We start from the raw sequence: 23,236 nt of genomic DNA on the forward strand, positions 1-23,236 counted from the left end.
ATCCGCGTGCCATCAAAGCTCCATAATAAATTGAATATCATATCCAACGACGCGTCGGAGAAAACGAAGGAGAACCGGCGCAAGAAAGATAAAGGGGGTGGAAAGAGGAAAGAAGAAGGGACCGGAGGTCCTGGACCTGCGCCATGCGAGGCGAGCGTCCCGTCACGGAGCATTCCGACACTCGACTCCGCTCGACGGCTAGCTCGACGCCGTCAGTACACGCGTCTCGACGCCCGGGGATGCGTCCGGTGCCGGAAGCGTAGCGCGCGTCGTTCGTTGGAACCGGGTCTTGGACCACCGGATCCGTACGTTATAGTGTGCCGTTTTCGCGAACCAAGAAAAACACTTGAAACGCTCAACACGTATGAGGGATCGTGTTCATTCGCGGATATAATGCTACACTTTCCTCGCGAGGTAATTACACACGGTGAGAAATTCGGGACGGGGATTGATAACACGTACGCGTGCACACGGAGGCGAGCTGGATCGGATTTTCACGGACGATCGAAGCGACCGTGAAACAGCAGGAACCGTTGTGCGTGGTCGATCGATGGATCGCCGTGCCGCGAGATCCGACTCGATAGTTCCCCAAAGGATTTCGCCAGGACCAAACGCGTCACGGTCGCTCGCACGTACTATTACCATCGGTGATTTTCCACCGGGACGATATATCAGCGTGTGATATTTTCCAACGGGAATTCCCTGCCGAATTCCAAGTGAATTATAAGGGTCGTAGGTAGACGGGAATGGGGTTCCCAGGCACCCGGTACCGCGCGTACGTCGATCGATTTTATGATAACAATTTGAAAATCGAACTCGACGATAATCCCCGCGTTAGGACGAATTCAATTTTCGGATATCCCGCCAAGAAAATACTGCCGGTGGCCTTTCGGCGTCGAGAAAATTCCGCGAGCATCCCCCGCGCGCCGGAAGCGGAACAGGATGCGTTCCACGAGCGATCCAAGGACGAACGGACGATTCTTTATGGATCCGCGCAAAAAGGGACACCCGGCCGGAATATCGGAGACGGATGATATTCGTATATGACGCGTTTTTGCCGCACCGGTGACCGTAGATGCTCGCCATGGCTAACGACTTTGCCGCTGACTTTGATAAATCCATCCCCGTCGACCGGGGGATTCGTCGCGCGACGATAGAGGATGTGTGCGAATTTTAATATCCGCGACGTTACGTAACATTTGTCCTTCTTTCCGCGTCGACCATGGGATACTCCTGCCGGGGAAATTACGGGAGAACGGGATAAGGGGGTGGTACCGGAGCCTCGTTTAAATGTTTACCTTATATTTTACGTTCCTGCACGAACAAGATTGATCGTTTCGACCGACGCGCGCGTTAAGCCCGACAGTAATAATCTCGAAATAAAGACCCATTCGTCTTCTATCCGAGTTCCCCCGTCCAGCGACGTTCGTTCCGATGGAATACATAATTGTTACAGCCGCTGGACTCGCAAGATGCCTTGTAACTAAATTTCTAACCTGTCGATTTTATTTTTATTTGAATAATATGGAACTTTTAACGTATCTATCGCTCTATTTATGACGTGTATTCCTAATTTGCTATACCAGCTTCATAAAAACCACCCTCCGTGCGTACAGAAGGTTCATTCACGTTTAATCAAATCCATCAACCACTCTCGCTTATTTTGCTGGAATAAATTTTCGCCTCTCTCCGATCCCCCGATGCGTTCATCATTTTTTAAATGGATAAATATTGTTGCACGTTTAATCGAAAAAACGTAACAATCTGATCGGTACTCGTGTCCTGTATCTCCATAGCGAGTGAATTCATGAACGTTTCGAGTCCTTTTAATTACATGAACAATTTATGTTTATCAAAACGAATAAAATTGCAACTTTGACAGTAACTGTAATATTTTTAGTACTTTTGTCCGTGTTCGTGTCTGTCTATTCTATTTCGTATGTATCAGGGAACAAGGTAGGCTATTTGTCATCGTACCTCTATTAAAAGGGGGTAAGTACTAAACAATTATGAATGAAATTTAGCTGTGTCTGTCCCTTTCCTACCGAGTGGTGTGAACACAAGGGATCGCGATCAGAACGTCCACCTAAAGTAGACCAACATAAAATATCTGCTACATGACGTCGCAAAATTTCTGCCAGAAAGGGGATGGGGGTGTCGGGGGCGCCAACTCACGTATAAAATATACGATATCCTACTTACACTTGCCTTCACAGCAAAAAGCACTTATGACATAATTTAGTGGAAATAAAAAGAAACACTTTCGATACACTGTCCAAATTTTCGAGTTTACACTTTCGTTATTACTTTATTTTATCATGTCAAAATCAAGTAAATTCTTGCCCGATATAATCTCTGGTCTCTCTTAATTTCAAACTTAAGAGATCTCCGGAAAACTCAAATAAATTTCAATACCAGGTGAATTATACCCGAACGTAATATCATTTTTGCAATACATTGCTCGAAACGTTATCAAAAGATCGCGCCGTACTTGGCGCGAGTCTTAATTTCAAACTTGAAAAATCTCCGGAAAACTCAAATAAATTTCAATGCCAGGTGAATTATAGCCGAGCGTAATATAACTTTTTATTCGCGATATATTAGTCGGAAGGTTATAAAAAAATTACGGCTCGTTTCGTGCCAGTTTTAATCCCACTTTAGGAATCATATTAAATCCCCGTTAATTCAAACGTCGGTAAAAAGTGTTTCTTCGAATGCTCCGTAAGTAGGACAATGGGTACCTAAAGGGTTAATCGGACAGTCGTATTTCTCCAGCGTAACGTTTGTAATCGTCGCGCTCAGGTCGGCGGAGTTGTTTCGCAAAAACGGACAGTAGCTTTCGAGCGAGCATCGTAGATAATTAATCTGTTTCCCCGGAGAATAGCCCCATGTATTTGCATAGCAGCGCGTATGCAAATGATACACGCTTCTTCGCGGTAGAGTGTTCCAAAATTATTCTTCGGATTATGAAAGAGGTAGAGACTAAACGGCCCGGATAGAGGAACGATCGCTCCTATAAATCTTCCCTGGAAACGTGTAATCGCCTGCGCGCTGAAACACCGTCGACGCGCGACGGAGATCCTCTTTGAAAACGCGGAGATGGAACAAAGGCGTAGAGGGAAATTAAATATTCGCGATGTTCGAGGAACCGGGGATCTCTCGCGGGAAAGAGGAAATTCGCGGTGTAGAGTTCCCGATAATCATGGAACCGAACGGAAAGTTACGCGCCCGGGACTGCCAAGATCCACGATTATGCGAAAATCGGAGCCCCTGTAATTCGAGCCAGTGATTAACCCTTTCTGTCCCGACGATTCCATACGACATCGCCCAACTTCAAGTCCCATAAATCACAGATAGCGTGCTCGTCCGGAGTTATTCGACGTTATTATATGTTAAAAAGGAGAAGTTTTAATTAATTTATGCGCGAAATCTACTGCACCGGGGGTCGAGCATACGGGTTGTATCTAAAATTTGGTGGGAGATAGAAAAAAAAAAAAAGTGGAGGGAAAAGTTAAATGATATGGTAATGGATATTCTTCCAGGAGTTTCTTATCTCCACCCACTTCTTTTTGATGAAATTATCCACACCTTTGTACTCGTATTAATTCTCTGGAAATTTAGAACGAACTTTTATTCGAAAAAATTTCCCGTAGTGATGGGACGTTACGTTTTGTTTAAATTATAACACGAGATTATGGAGCATTTCATGACGTATAAGCAGTGTCATTTACATTTTCTGTAATAATATTAGTTTGTTTTATAATTGAATGCTTAACGAACGATTCTCCAATGTCCGAGCATTCGATTATACGCGTTCCAATTACGGGGTATCGATGTGCAAGTGCTTTACAGTGTAACGGAAAACATAATAACAGGTTTAACAACATTTATGCATTAAGTTAAAACTAATGTATTTATAACTTTTCGAAAATCCCATCACCGGAATCGCTGTCTATGTTAATTTCTGAACTTTTCACTTTCGTCCCGCGTACGCGTTATTCGCGGGTTTACTGCGTCATTATAAAATAACCATTACAGTGCTGTCAACGTCAATAAATTTTAAGTGTACAATTTAATAAAAATACCAAACAATGCTTTTACCGTACATTTAATCGTCATTAATGGAGCGAAGTTCGCGACTACGAAAGAAATATTATGGACGGTGGGAATATCGATAAAATAGTTGTTATTGTTGAAACAAGAAATTCGAATTCGGGAAAGAGCAATGAAACGATCAACCTTCGATCGATCGTCTGTCTAATACTCGTAATTAATGACTGGCCGCCTGATCTCGAGGGAGCGCGGAAAAATTACGAGTTTGCATTTTCCTTGATTATCCGATGGCCCCTCCGGAAACGGTATCAGTCGTTAAAATTCCTTAGTTTCCTGGAATTTAAGCCGCGCTTCCCGCCGTTTCAGCGTAACGAGGACAAAACGAGGAATTCCATTTTTCTCTCTCTTTTTTTGGGATTAGTAAATCATCGAGGAAAGACGTTCTCCACGGAAGTCGGACTTGGCCCCTGTTGAATCGAGATCAACTCATTTCCAGTACAATGCCGAGCGAGCCATTAAGTTTCCTTCTTTTTTTCGTATTCTCTGGCGCTGGAGGTTCTCCGTCGGTTGCAAAGGTACTTCCGACTGCTTCGTCGACGAGGCTTTTAAATCGGTCATAACGTTTGCGCGATTCTTTTCCCGAAGAGACAATGTTTGCGGGCAAACAGTTCATCGCGGTAAACACACGGAAGAGGGTCGGAAATGGAATTTCTCTTCGAAAAGTGATAATCCCCCACACCCGGATCCTTCTACTACCAATCTGCCCGAAGGAGCTTTCAATAGGGACGAAAATCGGATTTCCTCGCCGTCGTTTCACCTCGTAAAACGAGCGCGAAGTGACTAACCGGGATCGAAAGTTCGAAATTAGAAGCTCCGAGAAGCGTAAATTAACACAACTGCTAGCTGAAACTCGACGGATCGGAGTAATGCCTCGCTTTATGACAAAAAATCGGGACTTCGTTATCGCGATTCGAGGCTCTGTCGGGACTTTCTTCTCCGGCTAATCTAACCCATAACGGGTCCCTCGAAACGGACAGTGAAAAGATTCCTTCCTCGAGATTCCACCGTCGACATTGTTTTGTAAAATCCTATCACAGAATTCTGGACGAACGCCTCTTTTAAAGTTTCTATTTAATTCCACGTTTCAGCAATTTAAAAAATTTATTTTGCTCATTTTTAATTTTAGCAGCGAGCGTTCGAGCACTTTTGCAAAGAGCTACACGTCGATTGTTGAAAATTCGATCCCCGTGGCATAAGCTTCGAAACGATTCCGAACGCGTTCATATTTTCTTTATACATTCATGAGGGTACTATTTCTCGACCGACCAAGCTTTTTTGTCGTTTCTCGCGCGAATGGTGATTAAAAATTCGTTGGAATTAGGTGTGCTCTGCATTGGTAATTTTATTCGATTATTCTTTAAAATGGAAAGCAGTATAAACGCGTACGAAATTTTATCGAAACATGTTATGCAGTTTTCGAGTTACGGGCAAAACAAACGATCGGATAAATAGGCAAACAGAAACGATGAAAACACTTCCTACTGGGCATATTAAACAAATTAAAAAATATCGAATATTCGGGAGATAAATAACATATCCATCTACATTTACGGATCACGCGAATTATTTCTGAAAAAGTGTTCTACCGTGTATAATTAGAAATAGCCCGAATAAGGACACTTCACCAAATGAAGAACTATTCCTTCGACAGTAAGAGGATTCATTATTAAATGCGAATTTTAATCGTTTTCGACGTTTCCGTCGTATTAGTTACTGGCCCTTTTCGAGACATAATAAGCTCCTTAAGTACACTACCGATCAAAAGCAACGCGACATCATCTCCGTTTTAGTTCGCGTAAGAAAGCTTATAATTTCCTCGAACGTGTAAGTTGAGGAAAATATATCTTTAAAATTTCTACGTGCGAGTTTATGGGGTAGCAAGGGCCATTTTGGGACCGCAGATTAAGAACCACCGCGATGGGGTGTCTCGCGATAAGTCCGGCCATCGCGTTTCGACGAGGGTGCGGGAATTTTTCAAGGATCTTCCCCGGGACGCGATGTTCAGGGTCTGGATTTTTCTTTCCGCGGCCGTCCATCGAAATCGGGGGAGATTTCTCCGAGGGATCTCGTTCGCTCGGTCCTCCTTCAGCGAAATCATCGATCACGCGTCGACGAGATAAGACAAAGAGCTTCTAATCTGACAACGCCGCGGAACGGAGGAAAAAGGATCGAGCGTGCGTGTGTGCGTGTGTGTGTGTATGTGCGGGCGTCCAGCAGGAAAAGAAGGAAGACGCTTCCGGGGAGGATAGCGAGCGCCGGAGTACACGGGACAAAGAAAGAGCGACTTTTCATTTAGTCCTGTCGTAAATAAGAAGGAGCAGTTGCTCCGCGTTATACGTGTGTACATGTATATCTATATACACACAGAGGGTGGGGCATTTAAGACGGGTCACCTGGGCAACTCGTTTATTTTTAAAGATGGAAAAGAATGTTCGCGGCAGAAGTTGTTTCATTTCATGGAGAACATAGTTCCCCGACGCTTCTTTGGTTCCTCCTGGAAGCGCCAAGGATCATTAATTTCTTCCCAAGGGAACATTTTTTCGAATACGAAGCGCGTAAATTTCTTTCGCTCTGTGTCATTAGATTCCCCGTCGTTTGTGCAACTTGGAATCAACGTAAACTCAATTTTAATTTGTTTCGTTCGATATTTTTACCTCGATCATTCGGAGGATAGGAATTTGCTTCTTATTTTCACCTACAGAGTCGTTTAAAGCAATGGAAAAATTACAATATTATTCCACTGTGATATTCTTAGGTAACTTCGTAAAAATCGACGCGATTTCTGGCGTCGAACGCATTTTTCTATCCTAAAAAATGGCGATCCGGGGCAGCGTACGCGGGGGCTGTTAAATTCCGTTCGCGCCGGCGGAAATCACAGGCTCCTAAATGGCCCGGGAATAGTTATTTACGAGACGGCGTAAAGGATAATTGTCCTGCGTTTCCTTGGTCGGTGGAACAGGCGTGCGGGAATGTACGAGCAAAGACCCGATACCGTGTAACCGATCTCCGGTGCAGTGCCACGTACATTACGCGAAATTGCGCGAACTTGGAACAGCCGGTTGTACGTCGCTTGACAAACGTATCGATTGAGAAAAGAAGAGGATAAAGGAAATGATAAAAAACGAACGAGTGGTTTCGGGATGTCGTGGAAGGGGGTACGGTTGGAAAGAAACAACCAGAAAAAGAAGCTCGGGGATAGGGGGGAGGTGGGTGTATAGGTGGAAACTAGAAGAGAAAAAGGGTGGACGAGGGGGGGAAAGAGAGAAAGAGGGAGTCATTATTATTGTTCAGGTTTCTTTTCCTTCCACTTTCAGAATGAGGGTGGCACGGCTATTACTGTACTGCGTACTTCTCGAAGACTGTACCAATCTCGGCAGGGCTGCAATTATCAGCGACGCCACGCGCCAGGACGCCTCTGCGACGAATCCCACGCTGCCAGGTACATATCTATATTTATATATGCATATATATATATTTATGCAAACGCACACACGCGACTTCTCCGGATCCCGGAAACGCATTGTTATCTTTGCCAAACGCGTACGCGTTAATCGCGAGTCGAGCGAGAGCGCGCGCGAGCTAATTGTTCCCACACGATTCGCGTACGCTTCGTATCGTTGTATTCCGCACGCGTCCCGCTCTTCCGCTAAATTAATACCAAAAAGCTATTTGTTTGTCGTTTGCTTTGCGTATCACAATCCTGTTTATACGGCGTGTACGTATAAATTTCATCGAGCACGGTGCTCGGCGAGGAACGTGCGAAAACACGGAAATTCGAAATAAAAATTAGTCGATTCTCGACTCGATCAACAAAAATTTACCGCTAGCTTTTCCCCATGGATGGTAATTATATCGAACAGATGAAAGTCCAATTTTTTTTTGACACCTCCAATAGCAGTTTCAAGAACATCGTACCATCGGGGAAAAAGGAGCGATAGATTTTGTTGATAGTGTATTGTCTCGTAAACACAGGCCCGGGGGAATGGCTCGTAAATATTCTCTGGAATGTGCAAGCGCGTAGAACGTTGGTAAAACATCGCAGCGTTAAACAGACGGTTTCGTCGAATGAAATTATATTGGAAAGTTTAATTGTTCGAAGTTAATTTCAATATATTAGAATTGCCGACGAGTCAGACTCGTCACCGACGACGGCTTGAATAACGCGTTTAGGCTCCAAACGTTCCCTGACCGTTCTTATCACCTTTCGCGCAAATACGCTATCACAAATCAAGCCCAACTTTCCTTCTTCCGGCTAGTCGTCGCGTTTAAGCCTGAGAACGTCCCCGGGAAAAACTTTTTTAAAGTCGATTTCTCTCTGCGTGTCGGTCGTTACTCACGCCGGACCGGGAAATTAATTTTTACGCGTCCAAACGGATCGAAGCGAATTACAAGTTTCACGGGAACCAAGGGCTACCTCGACTGTACGGAACTAACGATTCCGCGGATTTGGCTCGCGTGTGCATCGATGATAACTGATCGCGGTCGAATTCCCAAAGCCGACGACTCTATTGCCCCCGGACGTGCATTATTCACTACGGAATATAAGAGAAGTAGGGTAATACGGGCGTAGTTAAATTTATTCGACGTAACGGAACAAAGTAACGCGAGTACCGCGTTCTCGGTCAGATGGGTCAAAACGGGACGATTTTACGTTTGTACGATGCGTTGGAAATCATAAATCTAAAACTAGGTAACTCTAATAGGCTGTTTGATCTTTCTGCGAGCATTTGAATATCCGGTTGTCGAGACGCAAAATCGTGTACCGATATCGAACCGGGGAAAATACGTTTACAGAAACTTACTCGGTTGCCTGTAAGCGCCGAAACGTTTCCCACGTATTAACTTGCACCCCTTGCAGAGTCATTTTTGCGCCGCTTCTCTGACCCGTTCGAATATTTTTCCCATCTGTTTTCCGTTCTCTACGGTTCTCTCTATTTTGTTTCCAACCCTTTTTTTTTTGTAACGAGAACGATGGTAGCGGTGCTCGATCTCGACGAAGTGCGACAAAGAGTTTAATTACCGCGGCGACTTCGCGTGGATAGTACTCTCGCTCGAGTTACCTAATCGTGGTTTTCATCAGCGGCTTCAGTTTCACCGTGTCGCATTTTCCTCGACCTGCGCTCGCTTTTATCCCGCGTACAGGGCACAGCGCGATCGCACATCGTGAAAACGGGGATCCAGAGCTACGAGAAAAGGCCCCATGCATGGCCTCTGGTCCCCCGTCCCCGGCTTTAGGTATTCAAACAAGAAATCGAACTCGTTTTGACAGACAGGACTTTGAATCGAAGCGATCGTTATACTATTTTTATGTACTTTCGGTGAAATTACGCGTGAAATACACTATCGTTTAAATGGTCCTCGCGAATACGATAAACCCAATTTTCGGTGACGCTGGAGCGCAAATCAGGCTGCGTCTCCCCGATAACGGGAATTTGAGATCGTCAACAGGTTGTGGTTTGCCGAAATAAATGACTTAACGCGTCTCCGCGTGAGAAAGTCGATCTCTTGGTTTTCGAACTTGGAACATTTCTGAATCGCTTAAAAATTTGGTGGTATTTTACGTCGGTAAGATCGACAAAAAATTCAGTAAAAAAAATGGCTGACTCCATAGTCGAGGCTCGAGTGCAGACGCGCGTTGTATAAAAATGTTTCTTTTCGGACGAGCGACTATAATGACCCTTTCTCGACATTATCTTTTCGCGTTTATTCGCGGCTGGGAGAATCAGACGGCACAGAGTGCGAAATGTCTGCGCGTTGTATGGAGAAAGAAGTCATTCCAGAAGAGCTCTCGATACGCTCCGCTGCGAGGGAGCAGTCACGGCGGAAATTTGTCTTGTGGGTGTTCTCGTGTCCCTTGATATCGTATCAACCACTTGTTCTTGCACAGGAGAAATGGATCTGTTCGCTGCAAGACACCCACGAACCGCCACAAATGTAGCCTCGGCTCGCCAACGTTGGCGTGGAATAGTTTGTCGATAAAGACGCTTCGTTTCCGTACTATTTCAGGAAGATCCACGGCAAAGCGAATATTTTCTACGTTGCCTCTACACGGGCCAAGCCACGCAAATGGGACGAGTTGTAACCAAAATTTAGCGACGGACAGAAAAGTACTGTAAATGTCGAGTGTCTACTCTCCCACAACTTTGCTTTCTTTTTCATAAATACAACGATGCATCAGAAAAATGCAAGTGCACTCGTCCTTTCAATGGAACTGTATATTTTGTATAGGAAGCAGTATTTTCAATACAATCGTCGAAGATCGATTATATTATAAGTGGCAAATTTCTGTTAAATATCTCGTTTTGACGATGTTTCTTAAATTTGAGAGGGTTTGGTACGAGCGTGTGAATTAAATGCCAACTAAATTCGGAGATACTTTATACCGGAATGTAAACAATAAACAGACACGTTATAGCTGCGATCTCTTGTTCATGGTAAGTAATCCTATTACTCATTGAACACCTATTAAGTTCCCAAACTACGTCAATACCGCAACGCAGAGCCCTGCTCCGATTTACACGCTAATGGGAAACCTTATTTATCAATTTTCTAAGCAACTTATAGAATTACAATAATGCGGCGTGTGTTTAAAAAGCACAAGCTGTTCTCGGTGAGAGGATAATTTCCCAGGTTTTTGTACGCCAATAAATTTCTGGCTCGATACCAACAAAATTCCGTCGCAACCACTATTTTGTTAGCCCTGTACTCTGCATCGCGTTGATATTTTCAAAGCTGCCCGCAAACGTTTAGTCGAAACCGTTGTACGCGAATAAATGACTCGTTACGAGTGCATCCGACGCCGCTGAATATTTCCTTCTTTCCTTTTTCCGCGGAGCTATCGTCGAACAACGGTATTTAAACCTGCTGCTGGATGTCAAAGCAGCTAACCGGGTCCATTTATCAACTTTCAAAGCGTAGAAGTCAAAGTACATCGTCGCTGTTTCGCGGGACAAACGATTGAATTTGCGGCAAATATAATCGGAGAATGATTCATTTGCGAGTCGGAGAGGGAAGAGCTCGTTAGTTTGCAGATTTTTCGGATCGAACGGAACCCACGACGGCGTAGCTTCAAAGAGTTTATCGTTCACTCTGCCATAACGGTTCTCGATCGTGCGAATCGCATACTCTCGTCTCGAGGCTTCCCTCCGTAATTGCACTGTGCATTGCCTCGATGATTTTTAATTACGAGCAACGTCGGCAACTCCTCTTTGCTCCTCCCGGCGGCTGACAATATTAGACGTCTTAAGTTTAATTTAAAGTTTCGCCAGCTTTAATGACGCCCGCGCTCGACGTCGTTCCGTTTCCGGCCAAGTTTGATCGACAGACGCACGCCAAACGTCTTAATTATCGACACATTTTGCACCAACGTAGATCCTAACATCGATTCTATCGATGGAACATTTTAATATTCGTGCACATTTAAATTCGTAAACTCCTTTACGATTGAAAGTAGGTCTTTCAATTTTTAAATTTACGCGAAATTAGGGTGGCTATCGTCGGCCGGTGTATTAACGTCCAGTGAAATAAGGAACGCTAGTTGAAACACGTGTACGTGTATCAGCAGTTCGTGGGAAATAACGTGTTCGGGGCGAAATGTGTACGACTTCAATTATTTCGCGTGTAACTTCAACGAAAATTACAGCCAACGCGATTCTACAATTCGCACGAACGCTTCGGCTATAGCGAATAATATTCACCGAATATTATACACGCTATGGAAATTTCAGCCGTCAGGAAACTATTTCTACGCCGAGTATCAAACACCATTCGGTCTTAAATTCAAACCTCGTGTTCCCTCTTACGTATTCAGCAACGGAGCTTGTCATAATTTGCGCGGATTTTCACGTTCGGAAACCACTTGGTCTTTTCCCTTTAACTTAAATCGATCGGTCGGTTCGAAGCAATTATTTTTGGAACCTTTTCAAGTTTCTGGTTCGGACAGACGTTTCGCAGGAAAAGGAATTTTGATTTTTTCTCTCGTCGCGAAGGCGACGCGACCCCTTAACTTTCCAATACATCGTCCCAACTCTCGTCCGACCTTTCTTTTCCGCCGTTTCGCGAGACTCGTTTTCCATTTCCGCGTGGCTGGCAAACGTTATCGGGCATCTCGCTTTTACGGTATCTCCTCGTTCGAGCGACATCCCGGTAGGACAACTTATCGCCTCTCAAAGGACATTATGTCCGCGTAACAGCCCGCCGGCCGCCAGTAAGACGGTACATAGTTCCATTATGACTATGTATAATCGCTAACCGCTGCGGTAACCCGTTATCTGATCCCGGACTGTTGCATTCCGTCCCTAATGAGTAATTAACGAAACGTCACGTTCCGTTGTGGGAACTAGATCAACGACGATGGCCGGATCGCGACAACGATCACCACATTTCAACTCCTCGCTGTGCAACCGTCGTAAAAGTTGCACCGTTTTGTAACTGCGAATCCAACTGATCCTCACCGTTGTAATTTTCCAAGGCAAGTTTTTCTTCGTTCAAACGGCAGCAGAACCCGTTTCACAATTTACTGGACTTTTTCTTTTACGTTTGTCGTTTAGCGAACTTGCCAGAACGTTCAATGTCTTCGCTCCTGGTGTTAATGGCGTTCTTCTTGCCATTTCTTTTACAACGTCTCCCGTTGTCCTGGTTTCTCTTCGAAATAGATCAGTCTGTTTTGCATATCCGCTAACGAAAAATTTAATCGCGATACGTTGCACTTTTAACGTTAACACTCGCGTGTAGAAAACAAGCGACACGTTTCGCTTTATCTGTCGAATAATTCCAAGCAGATTGCGGCGTGAGTTAAGAAACTCTGGCTTAGAACAACCGAAACACGGTGGGTGGCGGTGGCCATTCACTGTCGAAAATTACAGAAAACCGAGGGAGTTTATCCTCGAACTGGCTAAGGCTACAGAGCCCAGCGAAGGAATAGAATGAAGGAGTGGCCGCGAACGACGAAGGCGAATGTCCCTGAAGTTGAAGTAGCTCCACTCCGGTACCGTGGGCTCTCTGGGCCCCGAGCCGGTTACTTCACCAACTTTTTCCTTTGAGGATGAAAGATATTAATTAAACTGTCACAGACACGGTATCAGGGAGCCTCTAACTTTATTTCGCCACTTACAAGTTTACCACTTAGCCGGTTTGCGCGCGTGCGCGTCTACTCAGCGTCGATCTTATCCCGTAAGCATGGCAGCGCAACCGACTATGGTTATGAATGCGAAGTGACCCTCAGGGACCGGCGTGCGATGCGTGACTAACGTACCTCTCAAGTACCACTACTTTTCCGAACTTTCGGTACGCCTGTCCTCGAACGGACCAAACATTACGCCATCTAGATCCCAAACGAGTCGAAACTCTCGTTTTCCCTGATCCTCGATCCCCAAACTTCCAGAAAAAAAGGTGGAAAGTAGGTAACACGACTCCGACAGAGGCTCGAGCTAAACACTGACATTGGCTTTCGAAATGTTCCCGCGATAAAAATAAGACGTACACGACCTGTTTTTGGATGAAACTACCAAACCCTCGCTTACCATCTTACCAATCTATGTAATTTGATCCACGGTAATCCCTCCGACATCCATCTCACACGTTCTCAACTAAATATATCCGCCCCAATTCACCATAAATCCAAGTTTCGAGGCTCCTATACATCTGCGTCTTGCTACGACTCCCTTTGATATTCGCAACTTGCAAACCTTCGTTACACACCCTGCCAGGTCCTTTGTGTTTCAATAATTTTCTTGGAGACTCGCTACTCAGTATGTATATTTTGTTTATGCATTATTTGTGGTTTCGATATTAATGTCGAAATAATTGTTTCAAGTCGGTCGCGAGTACCTATCGTGGTACGTGCACGCTGGAATACGAAATTGGATTTGAAAATCTTCTAATCAACGAGGACATACGAGGACGCAATCGCGTTGCTGATTTAATTTTTATACATGCAATTATATTGCACGTTTCGCGCGATCGTTAGCCACGAAATGCGTTTGAATCGACAGTTGCTAAATAACGATACGTAAAAGACGTAGGTTCGTTTAATTGGTTATCTATTCGAACCAAGTTTCCCCCAGCTCTGTCCAAGACTTATAGCCAGCGAGTGTCACCCGATACTCTTTAAAACAAATAAGACTATGGAAAGATAACAAGGACTGACGTCGAACCGAGTCCAGAAATCTTATTTAACTTGTTCGAACTATACTTTCGCGGTAGTCGAAGCTCCTTCCCTCGAAACGACCAAGATTTTCTACCGTCAACACTGGAACGCGCCCGACAAGGAAAAATGAATCCCTAAGGATTAACTTATTAAGAAAGCTCCGCGTTCATCCATCGAAACGGAGTTACTATTACACATCCGCTTGCAACGACTTCCCCTCGGCCTGTCGCAACTTTATTAATCCCGCCAGTCTTCAAACACTGCGAAATGATACGACGTACACGCTAATTCTAGACTTGGGCAAACTGTATCTTTTTATTAAGGAAAGGTACAAGTTGTCGGAGGAACCAGCTAAATCACACTAGGGATCTTTCATTCGAGATGACTGGAATTTATTTGTTATTCGCGAATAACGATTAAATCGACCGTATTCGTTATTCGATATAACTTTAGCTCAACACTGCCGTGGATATTAAGCGTTCGAGTTGAGCGTTTTACGTCGCAACTGGAGCAAGGCATACTTAGCTTGTTCAATCCATAACAGTGTTTAGTTAAATTAGTTTCTAGTCTGTAATAACATTAAATATTTAAGATCGCGCAGTAAAAGCTTCGATATAGTTGGTAGTTGCACTCATTATTAGATAACTTTGTTTCCATGTACTTCCGTCGTGTCTTTTTAACAGAAAGTTATCTTACGATGGAAGTTCAAAACCTAGTGAAATTTAACTGTAGTTGGTTGCAGCATTTTCAGCCGGGAGACCTTTTATGCCGGGTAAAAACCTAATAGAAACTTACGTCGTATCAAAAGGAAACGTATTTTTTGATCGCGAACGTAACGTATAATCTGCTCGTGGCCGCGCATCGTTTAGAAAAATTCATATTTTCCAATTTCATGCACACGTTTCGAAGTTCTAACCATTTATAACGAGCTGTTTGCAATTATTGCACATTCTACTCCAGGTACTTTTTCAGTAACTTTCCCCGTTAACATTTTTATCGGTTTGTTTTCACGTACGGTATAAACGTCTACTTTTATCCGTAAAAAAAGCGTTAAAATTTTTGAATTTCATACATTTATACCGAAGTTATAGCCACACGAAACGAAGAATTTCCAATTACTCGCTCCGTGCATATTCTACATCAGCTCCTTTTTTTAATAACTTTTTCGATTAACATTTTTGTCAGCCTATTTGGTCATGCTATATACATATACTTTTGTCTACAAAATAGCGCTCGAATTTTTTAAAATTGAATATAAGGGCACTGAAAGCGAAGAATTTCCAATTACTCGCTCCGTCATCAGTTTACTTTGACGTACGATATAAATATATACTTTTATTAGTAAGTTAAATTGGACTCTGTTTCGTGTAAAATATTAGTAATTCCACCAAAAAGAAAATTACATCCGTAACAAATAATTCACGACTTATTCGAGTGCACATGCCAATAAAGGTGTAATTATTCGCATGCTCAAACGATGGAGACTTTTTCGTACCCCTAACACGTAAATTCAAGGTGTAACAGCACCAAATGAACCGTGGAATCGTAGCACCGAAGGTGATTTTTCAAAATGTTCATTTCCTTGAACATCGATTTTACAAGCTCGATTTAAAACAGGTAACGATTAAACCGTCAAAGTATCGGAATCGGGTGTATATCCGCATACCTTCCGACGCTAATAATACAAACATTCGCATTGGTGGTGTGGCGCGGGGGCGGCGCGTTACAAGACGACGAGGTTCGCGTTAATTGCCAGCGAGTAATGCAGACGTACGTGACCACGCGCGTACGGTATGCGGGTTGGAAACGGGCATACGTGTGCGTAACCCGGTTCTGCGGAAAGGATAGTTTGGTGCATGGTCGATTCTGCGCTCACGTACGCCAGTTGTAATCATCTTACGCCTTAAGGACACGCGCCACTGCGGCCATACGTGTGCAGGAACGTATTAAGGGACGAAGGAGGCGTGAGTGGAATCGCGAGATGCGTAACACGAGGTCGCGCGTGTGAGGAACCCCTGCACGTACGCGAGTCGCTGGGTTAACGTGCGCCACCCTCGCACGTCGCTCGTCCCAAAGTTTTAAACGCAATTTCGTGTTCGCGCTCGCGAGCTCCAGGTGATCTTACCGGGCGAACCACGCTCGTTGATAAAATAGTTTCGAAAGCTCGTTTAGCTGGCCCGGGACTCTCAAGCCCACCCACGCACGGCTAGCCGCACCGAACAACCGGACAGTCTTTAAATTTCCTATTCGTTATTCGTCGAGCATTCTTTAACGCTAAATCTATCGACACTTTATGTATACCTGGCTAGTAATTATCCTGTATACAAATTTAAATTTATTTTCAATTAAATAAACAATTTATAATTCTGTTTTGTCGCGCATCAATCGTATAATCAATAGGAATTGTCGAAACTTCTTTGAGTACATAGAATCAAAGTAAATGTTAAAATAAACAAAGAAGATAACGTAATTAGTAACAGTTGTTATAGTCATCAGATAGAGGATGAAATGCCCTTTAAAATGAGCGTTTGTACGAGCCGATAGCGTAATTAGTTCCGGAGATATGAGGATTTTAATTTCAAGTCGATGCGGTGGCTAGTTTCGGAGATACGACGGACCGCAGCGTTTGTTTACGTTCATTGACGCGAGATGAATGACCGCGCGCGCGTAAGTAGTAGCGCGTAGTAAATTCTTGGAAACACTACGCGGAACTAGGTCACGAGAGTCACGTTCGTAGGGTAGGTCAGCGCGACGCACGAGCGAGCGAGAGGGCCGACGCGCTAGACGAAGACAGAGAGAGTCGAATTAAGAAAAATTACCTTTTACATAAATTACGATATCTCGAAAACGGAAAGTCGGATCGTCAAAAACCAAAAACCACTTTAAAGGGGAGGCCTTGCCGCCGCTAACAATGCCTCAATAATTAATAAAACACTAGTAGTTTCGGAACTGCACGCGTCTAAAGTTTAAGTATTTTTAATACGCGTGAATAGGCTATTGTACATGCGACGGGCAGTGAGATGGCCGGATTAAAAAAAATTACCTTTTACATAAATTACGATATCTCGAAAACGGAAAGTCGGATCGACGAAAACCAAAATCCACTTTAAAGAGGAGGCCTTGCCGCCGCTAACAATGCCTCAATAATTAATAAAACACTAGTAGTTTCGGAACTGCACGCGTCTAAAGTTTTACTATTTTTAATACGCACTATTAGCCTGTTCTGAGACGGAGAAAGCGTGGATAGCGAGATTTTAAAAATTACCTCTTTACATAAATTACGATATCTCCAGAACGGAAAGTCGGATCGACAAAAATCGAAAACCATTTTAAAGAGGAGACTTTGCCGGTTCTAACAATGTTCAATTATGGATAAAGCACGAGTAGTTTCGAAACTGGACACGTCTAAAGTTTTACTATTTTATCCGTTCGCCTCGAAGGAACTCAAAGTGGCAGCTTATCTAAGACTAAGTGGTAAGCTGTTCCGAAGGTTGGTTACAGAGGATCTGAAAGACTTTATGAATGTGTCTCGAAAAAGTCAAGGCCACGAGACGAGTGTGCCTGATCCCTAGATTTGGCCAGCGAACAAAGTGCTGGTAAAGGTTGTCATCTTTCGTTTCATTATAAAGATGAAGCGACCCAGAGGGTTCCGCCTACGACTATCCACTTTCTGCGGTAAAGCGCGACGAAACGAACACAGAAATTCAAATGAATTTTTATTACAAAAGTTTCGCCTTATCGAAGTTTCTACTTACAGAGTCGTTAAAAAAGAATAAACGCAGAATTATAAATTCATCGAGATTAAAAATTCTGTACCGTTAGGGGAGTGCTCAAGTTTAAAGTCGTCTGCTGGAACCTTAGTGTCTTGGATTTTCTAAAACGAATTATGAAACAATTTTGATTCCTCGAGAAACGGAAATAAGATTTGCAGAGCTTTCGAGGGGCTTTACTAGATTTTCAAACGTCAGTACCGATGTCCATAAAATTTATGGAAGCCCGCAATTGTGCTCTGCTTTTATATAACATTTTTCGAAATCGATTTTTACCACAAGACCCAACGAAATATAAACCCAAACCGCGATTTTCCCAGCAGAGTCGTCAGGGGAACATGAATATTTTATCCAGCAATGTTATTGTTAAAATAGATGCAGTTACATCACTGACATAATATGGATTACCCTGTTTTACGGATGGACGGGTAAAAGAGATTTGGTGCTTGTAATGATTTCCGTGCTATGTACGTGTAAATAGTAAAAAAAGAAGCGGGAATATGTGTTGTCAAAATGGAACTTGAAAAATAAAATAGAAAAGCTATTGTTCGATGGTGCGCGTGTCGCTGCATGGTAACGACCGTTGCTATGCGTTTATTTATTTTCGAATTCAAAATCACACGCGACGGCGAAAGAATATTTCTATTTGTCTCGTTCATTGTTTACTCTTGAATTAATTTAAACTACCGTTACTTTTAAAATTTGTGGAAACAGTTCTATCTTTTTTCACCTGACTTAAAATATTGTTTATTTCTCTTTTTACCGTATATCGCTTTCAAAATGAATGGATCAGGGACTGATTGCGCCGGCCTGTACGGGATACGATACTCGTCCGCGTTATTTTTCGGAACAATAGGCTGCCTCGAAACATCGAGGCGACTTAGCGCGTGGAATATACAGATATTAGATTTTCGGACGAGTGCGTCCAACGACGCTTTATACTCTCAGCCTCTTCCATCGGCGGGGCTGTTCTCGTTCCATTCGAGACGATTCAGCGAGTCGGAACGCGCTAATATTTCCGTGTCTCCGATCCCCGCTATAACTAATCCCGGATTTCAATCTGTTGAAGCTGCCTCGCGTCGGAACAACGGGCCCTCGGCCCCTAAAGATAAGCATTTAGTTGCAAATTCCCGTTGCCCGACCTTAATAAACTTTTTTCCCCCCTATGCATAAGGAGAACCCCGCCCAGGCAACGACGTATTAAGGGACGAGGAAGCGTGAGGCGAATCGCGGAAGCATAACCGTGCACCTATGCTCCCGGATTGCGCGCGTGAGCTGATTCAAAGTGTGCACACAGGGTGTTCGTAAAATATTTGCCCTGACTTTATCAGCGTATTATTAAACGCATCGAGCGTGGAAATATTATTTGATTCTGTTCGGATCCGATAACGGAATGTATACTATCATAGATACAGGCAACTTTCGATTTACGAACGAATTCCGTTCCCGAAACGTTGTTCGTTATGTGCACCATGGATTCCTGAGCTCGTAAAATATACGTACGTATCGTATCCGTTAGTGGCCGTATAAACGGATTTAAGCCGTGTATATAATCTTTAACGTTCTATAAAGTAGAACGTTATAAAATTTATTATAAAATTGGCACGCTCAGGTGAAACAAAACAAACTGGTATGTTTGTTAACTCTGTTTTTTTAAATATAATTAGTTCCTGCTACTACGTTCAGGTAGCGTGAAATTTAACGATGCTAGAGTATATTTAGAAACGCGTTTTTAATTTTAGTCGAGTTCGTTTCTACACTGATAACAATGGATGCAAACGAGGTGGATGGAAGTAAGACGAGCATCGATCTTTAGAATAAGTGAACTTTGTTCCGCATCGAGCGTTTATGTCGTACAAATTATTAAGAATAATCGATTGATCGTTGCTCGAGTATCGCATAATTTCAGACGAAAACAGATTTAGACATTATACCGGTATCGTCGATAATAAATTGTTGCTTAATATCGGAAGACTGATGTCGCCTGTCTGCAAAAAGCAGTAGCAAAATAAAAAGCGGCGGATAATTGGTCGCGGGTAGAGATATATTCCGGAAAATGAACAAACTCGATACTTGGCGCTTCCTCGAGAAAGAGATGAACAGCCTCCTGAAAGTTGTAATGCAATGAGTGCAGATGGGAAGAAACGGAGGGTACAGGGCCTGATGAATGAGAAAAGAGACAAAGAAACGGTCGAGTGGATGAGGGAAACAAAAAAAGGGGAGAAAAGGAAAGGAAAGAATGGGGGAAAAAGCGAGGAAAGCGAGAAAATCGAATAAAACGTAAACGAAGTCCCTGTTCCTGGTAGCTGTCCGAACAATAAATAAACCTACCCAAATATTTATCCTCGAGGAACGAACGATTTATGTAATTTTTCAATTAGAACGAACTTTCGGGTATCATTCGATCGATTTATTCGTCGTCAACGAACAGAACGAGCATAAATCAGACAACCGATACGCATTAGTCGACGCTCGGGCGACAGTTTTTCTTGAAACGGTTCCAAACGTCTCCTCAAAAGTCGTTTCGTTCGAAAAATAAAAAACGAATACGATAAAAGGAGAAGAAAAAAAAAAAATACGTTCCCTTTAGGCATTACGAAGTTTGTCCCGCGATTCGGAGCACGCGAGGAATTTCCAAACGCGTTCGACGATCACCGACTCGTTGTTGCGAAACTTTCTTTCGCCGGAGGAACGTCGCCTCCAACGTTTTTCCCACCCCTACGCCCCGAAAGTGCAACTTTCAAAGGTTCGTAACTCGGCAAGAACGCGGCCAGAACGTTTTAGGGGCACCTTGTATGCGTGCGCGTCCGCGGCCGGGTAATTATGCAGTCAGGAAATCTCCGTGTTCCGCATGTGCGATCTTACTAATTTCCGGGGATCGAAACCTGTCCCAGACGGCGGCGGCAAGAGGGGGCAGGGGAGGGGGAGGGACGCGGGCGCGAATTCGATTAATTAAAGTTCGAATTCGCGCCGGTTCGTGGAAATGGAATTATCGCGGCGACGATTGCCGGGGGTCTGCGCCATCGACGTTTCTACGCGTCCGTTGGGGGCTCGGAATTGTGCTTTCCAGTCCGCCCTGTCGGTGGGAGGAGGAGGAGGAGGAGGTTAGGCCCCGCGTCGTAGCTATAGCCGGTTTCCATAGAGGAAAAGGGACAGCTGGGGCGTGTAACAGCTTGCGACTTTGAACGCGCTCGAACCCCGAGCACGGAGGAACGGGGGATTCTATATTTACGGTCCTCCGTCGCGGAGAAAAGTTTCGGGGATAGGGATTCGAGCCGTGAGAATTTAAAGTCCCGCGAATCTGGCTAAGAGCGACGGACTTTTCCAGCGACTTCGAGCGGGCGCCGATAATCCGCTTTGGTATCGTCTCGCGACGCGCGCCTGGATGCAACCGCGTGGCCCCGGCCGTTAACCGCGTCCCCGGAAACTAACCGTCGGGATTAATAAAATATTTATTAGCCCCCGTCGTTTTTACCGCGGCTGGTGCAACGCCTTTTTAGCCCCGGTGATAAATGCACCGTGCTACGCGCCCTCGGATTATCGTCCCTTCCGCCTCGAGACGCGAAACGCTCCACCAGGAATTCTTACCGCCTCAAGGGGTAGTTTCTACGGTGTCGCCGTGAAAAATTGGCCAATTCTACGAAACCGAAGAAAATAACAGCCAACGCGTAAGAAACGCTACAAAGGCTTAATTTATTTGCTACGCGACCGGCCCGTTCGGCTGCTAATTCTAATCCTTTCGGGGGTGCGTTTTTGCGAATACAGATTAATTGCTGAATTTCATTCATGAATAACTGATACAAATATTAGATTTGATTGTAAACTAGCTTTCATCCGAATACGAATAGGAACGTAGAGGGTAATTAGGTTGATTGAAACGGGGGTAGCTAAAGTTTCTAGTTTCTTGTTACATTACACAACACGATAGCTACTTTTAGAAATAACAGCCCGAGAAAGAACGATAAATGTAAGCTATTTTAATAGATGCTATCTTTTGTTTTAAACTTTCGATGCAACAAGTTCTATTCAATTTACGGTTACGAGATTCCCAATGCAGCGTTGACAAAACAAAAAGTTTTCTTCGGAAAGTACTTCTTTCGTGCCTTGTAGAGCTCGACGGGAGAAACTTGTAAAAGAAGCAAGCCTCGCGAGGCGCCTATAAAATTCTTTTCGTCGGAGAGCAGCAATTGCTCGATACAAATACCGTCTGCCCGGAGAGAGCGATTATGCGTTCTCTCGAAACGCGGATTTATCGTGCGGGCGTTCCCTTTATTTCCATTCGCGAAGATTATGACGTTATAGACGCTATCTCGAGTTTCAACGAGGAAACTGAACTTTCTTAATGATATTAGGGTTAGATTTAATAGCAGTCTATCGCTGAATTCCGTCCTTTATACTACGGATGTATGCTAAACGCAAATTAAAGTACAATGCATTATTCAAGCGAAATGGGAAAATGTTAATGTCGCCTTGTGTCTGTACGGGCCGGTAGAGACGTATTGTTATCGATTTTATCGAGTATATGATTTATAGCTCGCAATGAGGTATAACGTATTAATATAACCAAGCTTCAAAGTGACTATCTTTGGCTTGCTAATGTTTTCCAATCGTGACAAAAACTCGTCCGCTATGTTTTCTTATAAAACGTATCTCCAGTAACTTCCCTTAGCTATTACGTAACAATAAAGCTTGTTGTTTCAGAGTGCCATTAGCCTCCTCTTCTTCTTACTAATATTATTATTATTATTATATTAATCTCGGCATAAAAACACCGAGGAAACTTGGTCGTTTTACGGTATTTCGCAGACTGGAAAACGCCGTTGCGGGCGAATCGTCGTAAAGCAACGCAGACAGTACGATTCCTCTGCAAGATACGTTCCCCTGCTTATTACTTAGCGTACGCTTCGATTCGTGGAAACTTGCAATATTTTCTCGAGGGTTGCTAAAAGTTCGGCCGGGATGCTTCTGCAAAAACTTGTAACGACGATAGATATTTCGGGCGATACGAAGCCGCAAATTAGCTCGCCAGAGTGGATTTCGCGAGGTTTCCTTCCGAACTCGGGGAGTGTTATTTTAGTAATCGGCTTTAGTTCTGCGCGTTCGAAGAGATTTTTACGCAATGAATAACGATCGTTATAACGTAAGTTTCGAAAATAAAATTCAAGCTCGTGCTCGTTAGCTAGAGCTGCATACTAATACGTCTTCG

General features: G+C 43.9%; 1 protein-coding gene across 2 annotated transcripts in view; it reads left to right on the forward strand.

Annotated features, from left to right (window-relative positions):
• Positions 1–217: 217 nt before the first annotated feature.
• LOC143341451 (lachesin) overlaps positions 218–23,236 on the forward strand; it is a 58,989-nt gene continuing 35,970 nt past the window's right edge. For both annotated transcript variants that reach the window (XM_076764454.1, XM_076764456.1), the window contains exons 1-2: positions 218–414; positions 7,428–7,552. In XM_076764454.1, the coding sequence (XP_076620569.1) occupies positions 7,429–7,552 (124 nt within the window). In that variant the 5' untranslated portion in view covers positions 218–414; position 7,428. The remainder of the gene's footprint in view (positions 415–7,427; positions 7,553–23,236) is intronic.

This window comes from Colletes latitarsis, chromosome 4, assembly GCF_051014445.1.
Source record: "Colletes latitarsis isolate SP2378_abdomen chromosome 4, iyColLati1, whole genome shotgun sequence".
NCBI lineage: Eukaryota > Metazoa > Arthropoda > Insecta > Hymenoptera > Colletidae > Colletes > Colletes latitarsis.